Source organism: Neopelma chrysocephalum, unplaced genomic scaffold, assembly GCF_003984885.1.
Source record: "Neopelma chrysocephalum unplaced genomic scaffold, ASM398488v2 Primary Assembly neopelma1_63, whole genome shotgun sequence".
Classification (NCBI taxonomy): Eukaryota; Metazoa; Chordata; class Aves; order Passeriformes; family Pipridae; genus Neopelma; species Neopelma chrysocephalum.
In genome coordinates, this window is record NW_020897720.1 from 11030263 (window position 1) to 11039073 (window position 8811).

The 8811-nt window shown below is 50.9% G+C and overlaps 1 protein-coding gene across 2 annotated transcripts; it reads right to left on the reverse strand.

The window, feature by feature from the left end:
* On the reverse strand, window positions 1–7886 carry LOC113967250 (neuropeptide Y receptor type 2-like). Of its 2 annotated transcripts, none has more exons than XM_027682697.1 (2): window positions 7478–7886; window positions 1–1367 (listed from the first exon to the last, which is right to left on the reverse strand). In XM_027682697.1, exon 2 carries the CDS (start codon window positions 1348–1350, stop codon window positions 169–171), a length of 1182 nt encoding a protein of 393 aa, XP_027538498.1. In that variant the 5' UTR covers window positions 1351–1367; window positions 7478–7886; the 3' UTR covers window positions 1–168. The 2 variants fall into 2 exon arrangements, with proteins under 2 accessions (XP_027538498.1, XP_027538497.1); XM_027682696.1 differs by lacking the exon at window positions 7478–7886 and adding an exon at window positions 2897–3061.
* Between the last annotated feature and the right edge of the window lie 925 nt (window positions 7887–8811).

Sequence of the window (8811 nt, forward strand, 5' to 3'; positions counted from 1 at the left end):
ACAGAAATACGCCAGATTTATTGTTCTGAGAGGTACAGGGGGTATTTCTATGTGGCTGTGGTAGCTACAATTGGCAGCACAACATTCTGTCCAAAAAAAAAGCATTCACCCAAGAATGTCTGTGGGCTCAGTCCCGGAGCCTCAGTCCTGAAGGTGGATGACCCATCCCTAAACCTCTGTGGGCAGTGATCCATTGCCAGGAGTCTGTTTGATGCTCCCATTTAGGGTATTGGCTCTGAAGATGTACGACCTCCCTCTGACTGAGCCTTCAGTGTGGAAGCTTTCTGGCTTGTCCTGGCAACGGAAGAACATCAGGAAGCCATTCCGGTAGTTCTTGTTCATCCATCCATAGAGCAGGGGGTTGACAAATGTAGAGCACATGGCCCCAACGTGGAAGACAGTGTAGAGGAGTTTGTACTCATGGAAGATAAGAACCAGATCAAGATCAATGGCAAGCTGGAATATGTGGAAGGGGAGCCAGCAGACTGCAAATACCACAACTACCATCACTAGCATTTTGGTGGTCTTCCTCCTCCGGCACTGGTTTTCATTCCTAGAAGTGGGACTGACATGGTTTTTCAGCTTGAACCAGATCCTGGTGTAAGCATAACAAATAATTGCCAGAGGAAGAACATACTGCAGGAGGAGCATGGACAGACTGTAGATGGTGGCATCTCTGTTGTTACCAGAGGGCCATTTCTCTGAGCAGACAGCCATCTTGAGGTTGATGGATGGGATTTCCTCATACCTATACTCTCTGAAGATGGCCAGAGGGCCTGCCAGGACAGCTGCTGCCAGCCACATGACAGCTATGATGGTGAAGCTGAGCCTCTTGGAAATCCTGCTGTCCAGGTGGAACACGATACACCGATACCTGTCCAGGGCAATCACAGTCAGGGTGAGAGTGGACACGTGGACACTCAGAGCTTGAGCATAAGGGACCAGGTGACAAAGAACAGCTCCAAACTTCCACTCGTCCAGCAGGGTGTACACCAGGGTGAAGGGCAGACAGAGCGTGTCCACCATCAGGTCTGCCAGGGCCAGGTTAGCTATGAAGAAGTTGGTGACAGTCCTCATGGTCTTGTACTTGACTATGATGTAGATGACCAGGGAGTTGCCGATGAACCCCAGCAGAATGATGAGGGAGTAGGCAGCGATCAGGACAACCTGGACCCCCAGGATCTTGGTGCTGTCCATCATAACACTGCGGGACCCAGAGAGAGCCTGGGTAGGAGTGACAAAGTCCTTGTCATGCCAGCCCTCTGGCAGCTTCTCATCTAATGCTGTCTCCAATGTGAAAGTGCTGTTGGCTCCCTCAAATGGTCCCATGCCTGGCCTGAGACTTTTCATCGGGAGGAGAAGGAGGTCTGGAACACAAACACAGCAGAATTGAGAGCACGGGAGATAGGAGAGAATCTGCAAGAACTGAGACTCAAAGGGCATGTCCCACATGGCATTTTGGGCTAAACAGCAGCAGCAGTGGCATCCTCCCTCCTTCTCCCTTCACACTGAATGGCCCCTCAGTTCTCTTACACCTCCTGTTAGAGCCTATGATGAGCTGAATGCCGGTTCCCCAAGGAAATGTCAGCAAAAAATGCAACTTTTCATGCAAGTTTCTGAGATTCTGTTTGTTTGAATTGGACAGGGAAAAAACCCTCAACCAGCCAGGGCCAAACTGGAAAGATTGCCTGCATGGAGCCTCTTTGCACACTGCCTTTCCTGTTCTTCAAGCCAGCCTTTGCAAAACAGGCCAAACATTTGGAACCTCTTGGGGCTGACAGAAAAACTTAATGATAGTGTCACTCATCTTTGATGAGATTTACTTGCCAACAAAAATGCCCTGAGTTCTAACTCCTTGAGAACTAGGAAAGGAGAAAAACAACAAGATGCTCTCAAATTCAAGGTGTTCTTCTCCATCTCCCCATAACAATTTGTTTCCAGATTGTGCACCAGTTTTTTTCAGCCTCTTATTTCTCACCTCTCAAGGTGAAAATATCTGTTCCCCTGTCTCTGCATGAGTCTGCCACTGCTCCTGATAGTAATGCTGCCACCCAATCAACCCAGTACTGCCTGCTCTCCTGATAATATGGGTAGCATAGCTGACACCATTTTATCAGCCTCCCTCTTTGACCAAAGGTGTCACATACTCATTCCCTGACCCTCATTATCAGGCTCTCAAGGTCCTGTGAACCAAGTAGACATATCAGTTTTCTTTTTCCTTCCCCTGGCAGTCTCAAGGTTCCTGAGCACCAGGCAATTATTCCCTTCCTTGCTGACCTTGAAGGTCACAGGCACCCGGCCAGGCAGGTGGTGTCGATGTCCCCATCACAGAACAGGGAAGTGTGAGACCACACAGAGCACAGTTACAAGGCCTAAGTAGGGAACTACTGGACAGTGAGACCCATGAACCCTGTGGTTAAGGACACCTCCACTGTCCTCTGCTTCCTTCGAGGATTCAGTGAGTGACTCATTTCTTTTATAGGATTTTTGAGTCTATATTGATACAAAAGTGTACTAGGATTTGGCCCAATCTGAAGAGGGTCCAGTTGATTATAAATAATAAGTTGTATTATAAATTCTGTATTACTTAAGTGATTAGAAATCATAAGTTAAGTTGTTTATAAATTCTGTATTTTGCTACTTATAGACTGTACTATACTGATTCTGCTTGTAGAAATCCTGTGCTGCTCCAAACATGAATTCTATTCTATACTAATCCTAATAGCCTGATAAGGAAATAAAGCTTTAGTTGTAACCACAGTTTAGTGCCATCACCACTGTGCCAAGGATCCCTAAAAGAACCTCTCTGTCCCCTCACTGTTGGTGACACCCAGGCATCTGCTGGCTTTGAAGAGGAGGGAGCTTCTGCAGGGACATGCACGTGCAGGGCACAAACCACTGAAGCTGTGAACAAGCCTCCAGTGGAGCTGCCGCTGAGCATCCAGGCACAGACAGGCCCGAGACCCAGAGCCCCAGCATCCATCATCCTCCTGGTGCTCAAATGCCTGCATGAGATGGCTTTGGGAGCAGGAGCCTGAGAGCCGGAACTGACTCTGCCTGGAACCCCTGGTGCCATTGGAACAGCAGAGTGTTGTCATGGCTGGGTTTCCATCGAATCCAAACACAGCAGGAGAAAAGCCAGCTTTGTTACTGGCTGCTCCTCATTCTCTGTGGCTCAGAGCTGCTGCTGGGATATGTGGAAGGGGTGGAAATGGCCCCTCACATATCCTCTGTCCCCCGCACTGTGAGTGGGGCCCCCGTTCCCACTGCAGACTTGAACAAAAGTGAGCAAAAGTCATCACTCTGCCCAAACAGGGACATTTGCAGAGCATCATGTGTTTGCAGAGAGGGAAGAAAATGCCCTTCAACTGAGGGAGGGAGGCAAAGAGCTTAAATGAAGTGGGAATTAGAGGCAGACTGCTCGATACCTTCTCAGCCTCCTTGAGGAAGAACTGGTCTGGGTTTGCACCACGAGGAACAGGAGCACTGCTGACTGAGTGCTGGTGGCCTTCCCGCAAGTCTCGTGCCCTGCAAGCCAAAATTTTAAGGACAGCCTGTCCTTGGGAAGGGAGAACACTTTCCGTGCAGAACACCTGCATTTCAGCTGGTTACTTAAACAAATTGCTTAAAATAATGATGATGAGGTACTGGGGGTGACAGCAATTACATTGCAATAAAAAACAAATGGCTGCTTGTTCTGTCTTTGCTCCTCAGAGCATGGGTTGGGATTCCCCCTCAGGACCTGCTTCCAGAAATCTGCCCAGCCAGCTGCAAAGCTGAGACCCTGCAGAGGCCCAGAAGAAGAGCTGCCTGCAGTAAAACCACCACTGTTTGCACCCTTTCTCCTGCCCCCCCCAGTGTCTGATTGCTTGCCTAACATCTCACTCTGCAGACCAGTTTATGCCAGTGGTTCCTGTAAATGAGGTTGTTGGGCTCAGATACCACAACAGTGGAGACCACTAGGGAAGTAGAAAGCTGGGGGGGAAATGGGTGGATCTTCTGGGGTGAGGGTTTGCTTAAAGGGTGATCTCAGACCTCCACAACATCACTGCAACAGCCCTGGAAAGGTAACCCTAAAGACCAAAGAGAGGTCCTGAACTTCTAAGAAGGGAGAGAGGATTTCAGAGCCATGCCATGCAGTGGATGCAGTGGAAAGGGGAGCCAGGGAGCAGGCTGGGAAGGTGGCACAGCGACAGCCTTTTCATCAGAGCCTAACCCCCAGCAGCAGCACCCCTCAGCCACCTGTGCTGCAGCTGGGGCAGAGCAAACCCTACTGCCAGGAGAGCAAGGTTGGGGAAGGAAACAGAGCAAGTGCTGGGCACACTTTCAGTGGCTGTGCTTTCCCTGCTTGCTCTCTGTCTGGGTTTTATATCTTCCAGATTGCCCAGCACTACTTTATCACTTGTTATCCCCTTTTCTGTGGCTTGCCCATCCCATTTGTCTTCAGTACCCAAGTCCTGGCCCAACACCAGTGGGCACTGCCTTCCCTTTTTTCCCATCTCACCCACCACTGCCTATTTCCTTTCACTGGAGACTGGCAGTTACCCACCATCTGAGAGGAGCCAGGAACATCATGATTATTGGAGCTGTTTCGCTTCCTAACAAAATGGCCTTAATGGAGTTACTATTTGATTTGGTTTGTTTTGTTTTTTTTTCTAAAGGGGAACTATTGCAAATCAATTAAGACATTTTAATTAAGAGACAAAATGGTCATAATAAATGTTCCCACTCCAGAGGCTGCCTGGAGGTCGCTGGGATGCTGCTAGGAGTGGACTGAGGTCTGTTCCAGCAAGTAATGGAAGTCCTGGCATATGTGTAGGCTGCTGTCAGGCACACGCTCCCCTGCCTAACAGGCCTGCCAGGCTAGATGGAAAAATCCTTGGAGCTGAGAGCTAACTACTTTTGGGACAACAAAGCAGCAGGACAGACCATGAGGAGGCAGAAATTCTACCCTAAGCCCTTTCCTCTGTGCTGAGCTGCCGTGAAGGGATGCAGAAACAGGGCCCTGCCTGTATCAGGATAACCGTAATTGTCACCCTCTCCTCCATCTGAGGTTCAGCCTGAGGCAGGACTGGGGCTCAAGGGTGGCTCCCAATGAGGCAGAGGGCTGTGCCAGCAGGCTTCAGCATTTGGGAAGGGGAGAAGCACAGAGGAGCCATTCACTCAGCACTCTGCTGTCAATGACTGAGAGGGACAGTGACCAGTGTGACAGGTCCAAAATCCATTCCTACAGGGGGCCTACAGTAGGTGCCCTGGGACTCATGCACCTCTGCTTCCTGGGATGCCCCAGCTCCCTCCATGTCCCCGCTGCAGCCCCAGGCACACAGCCAGCCTGGTGCAGGTCCGTCAGGGCACATCCAGGCCTGGAAGGGCCACCTGCAAAGCCTGGCAGGGTTCGGAAAGCAGGGCTGGAGGGGTGGGCAGAGGGCTGGAGAAAACAGAGCTCGTTAATTAGAATTTCCCTTTTTGTCCAAATAGCAAGACTGATTGGTTTGATTTGAAAGGAGACAGTGGAGGGACTTGGGCCAGCCTCTGCTCTCTGGCTAATGACAGCTACAACCTTCTGCAGCAGAGCTGGAGTGCAAGGGCTGAGGCTGGTGGATACTTCCATCACTTGGCTCACTGGTTTCTTCCATGCTGTGTCCTTCCTCCAAAGCAGCTCAGCTCCACGAAATCCCTTCATCTCCACCATCCCAGTCAGGAGCACTGACTCATCTCATCCCCAGACCCATATTCAGACAGGTGTCCGTGGCAAGGAGGTCTGAGACCATCCCTCACCTCCAGAACCTGGTAGTCACCCTAGGACAAGCCACCTTTACCACCTTCACATTCCCCTCCAGCACTTGAGAGGCAGCAAAATTCAGCCCTGCACCCCACAGCACTTAAGGGAGGAGAACACAATAAACTGAGATATGGAGGTTAACCAGCCTGCCAGAGACCACACAGCACATCCACGGCAGGGCTGGGAACAGAGCCCAAGTTTTCTAACTCCAGCCTCCTGCATTCACCACCAGAGAAGACTCTGCATCTCTCAGCATAAAACCTGAACGTAGATTTCAGGAACTACGTGAAAATGGAATATGTGACTGAGGAAGGGGAGTGGGTTTTGCCTTCTCTGTGTAATGGGCAGGTTTCAGGACAAACAGCAGCTCTGGGATGATTTTCTGTAGCCAAAGAGCACATAGAAATCGTCCCAGGACCTTCCATCTCCAGTAAAGGGGTGATTGTCCTGTTACAACACTATGGCAGAAGGGAAGACCCTCTAATCTGCCCAGCATCTGTTCCAGCTTTGCAAATTATCTATCCAGCTCAAGCCCACTGGCACAGAAACTTCATGGCATCAGACACTGATTGCCACCCAGAACTGCTCCCGGAGAGCCCCAGCATAGAACTGGCACTGGGAGACAAAGTGCAAGGAGAAGGAGAAGCACCAGGGATTTCTTGTGGTTCCTCACACTAAATATTTTTGCATCCCTGCCTAGGCTGGAGCCATGGAAGACTCTGAAGGAGACGAGGCAAGGACCCAGCTCAGGACAGGATGAAAAAGAAGAGGGTGAGAAGAGATCTGTTTGGCAGGGATGCATGCTTTCTCATGGGAATTTATCCTACAGAAAGCAGGGGGGAACAGTGCAGGGCCCTCTGCCCTGTGGGACGTGCCACGGGAGCAGAGCAAGGCTGGCTGGGAGACAAGGCTCAGCAGGTGACACTGTGATGGAGACACACTAGTTGTTGGGGATGCAGAAAGGCAGAGACACCTTGGTGGATGGATCCTGGTTAACCTGGGGAGCCTGTTACCTCCTGAAATTTGGATGAGACAAGGGAGCAGAGGGAAATAATGTCTCATTAACACAGAGAAAACCCAGTATCCTGCTTTGGGACAGACCAAAAACTCTGTAGGTGAAATGCAGCTGCAACGGGACTATAAGAGGATTTCTCTTTTCAACGGTTAACATCAATGAGTGCAAAGAGAAAGCACTCACCGATTTTCCTCCTGCAGTCCCCTATCTCCCTTTGCATCTCCCTCTCTGAGGGCACTGCTCTGTGGCAGCACTGAGTGTCAGCAGTGTGTGCAGTCCCAGCACGGAGCAGCTACGGGAGGTTTGTACCAAGCCACGAGGAGGCAAATTGCGGGAGAGATCAGGATTTCTCGGACAGCCACACACTCAGCCCCACACCTGCAGTGCACTGCTCTGGAGCTGTACGTGCCTGGGTTCTGCAGCCCCCCGGAGCAACCTGCTCTCCTGACTGTTCTCACTCAGCATCCTGCTTCCCAGGTTCCCTGCTTCTGCTGGCAGACCTTTCGAAGCTCTCCTGCCAGTATTTCTTGTTCACTTTCTCTATCCCAGCTCTCAGGGCTCTCAGTCCCCAAATCCAGTTTCCCAAAGATGCTCGGAGCTTTTTTGCCTGAGCCATGTGGCGTGGCCAAGTCCTGGCCCCATCTCAGCCCTGCTGCTCAGATGAGCCCTCCCCGACCTACCTGCAAAGGCCAGAGTGTCCTCCTCCTTCAGGAACTGAGCTGCTCACCACCAGTTACTGTCTCATCGCTGGCCAGGACGGAGCACTTGGTCCTCTCCACTCTCTGGAAGTCAACCTGTGGCAAAGAGGTGAAAGGCACTTTTCTGCAACTGTCCTCAGAGAAGCGTGGAAGTCAGGAGAGGATCTGGGTTGCCAGGGGGTGCTTCATCACCAGGGGTAGCTTTGGAACCCCATCATGAGCATCTGGAGAGTCCCCTCTTGCAGGGTGGCTGACAGCCCCTGTCTCACAAAGCTGGATGCTGTGTTCGCTCCTGAATGAGAGAAAGGCAGAGAGCGTGTGTTTAACAAACAGGAATGGAAAGGGGGAGGGAGCCTGCTGCTGCTGTTTATACAGTGTTCAGCCACTGAGGGGCTTCTTGCATCGAGCAGAGAGAAGCTTTTCCACCACATCCAGTTTCCTCTCTGGGGAGAAGTGGTGGGAGCTGGAGATCTGCAGGCTCCTCGTCCATGCCACTGACCTGGGCAAGTGTTCATCCGCTCTCCCTCCATAGCTGTCCCATCTCCTCAGACTTTAAATTCGTTGGGACTGGCATGGTCCTGTCCAGAGATGCATCTCCCCTGCAGCAGGAGGTCTGCAGGTCCTGCCGCTCAGCAGAGCCTTCACGGACCTCTCCCCATCCTCCTCTGCCTCAGTGTTTAGACAATACCCTGCACAGAGAGATCTGCTACCATGGGACAGGCCTTCAGGTACTCCTGAGATGCAAACAAAAGTAATGCTGAAAAGTTTTAGCCACTTGGCAATGGCTCAGTCTGCTCCAGAGCCAGATTCAGTGTGAACATGGAGCTTGAGTGAATTTCAATTTTAGGGTGCTTTCCACACACCTGGAGCAAGAAAGAGAGAGAGGCACAAAAGCAGCAGCATCACGTCCAAATCTGAAAAATCCAAGCTCACTGGATCCCAGGAAAGCACCCTAAGGTCAACACATGGATGCAGACAAGCACAGCTTCCTACCTGTCCAAAGGCTTTGCCTTCAAAGAGAAGTCATGTGTGTTCTTAGCATAGGATTTCCACCTCAGGCAACATGTGAGTTTGCAGCTCACCTGGGCTAGGAAATATTCCCAAAGGCTGGGGAGAAGGACATCTCTCCTCGGCTTCAGGTACCTACAGTTAGAATTTTATCAGAGAAGTTTTGCTCTTTACCCCCACAGTGGACTTTGGTGTCCTTGTCTTTGTGAGAACGGAAGCAGGGAGGCTTTTCAACCAACATTTTATGCCACAGAAGTCACAATACAGCAGGAAAAAGAAAACACTCCAATGGCTCAGCAGAAAAAGGT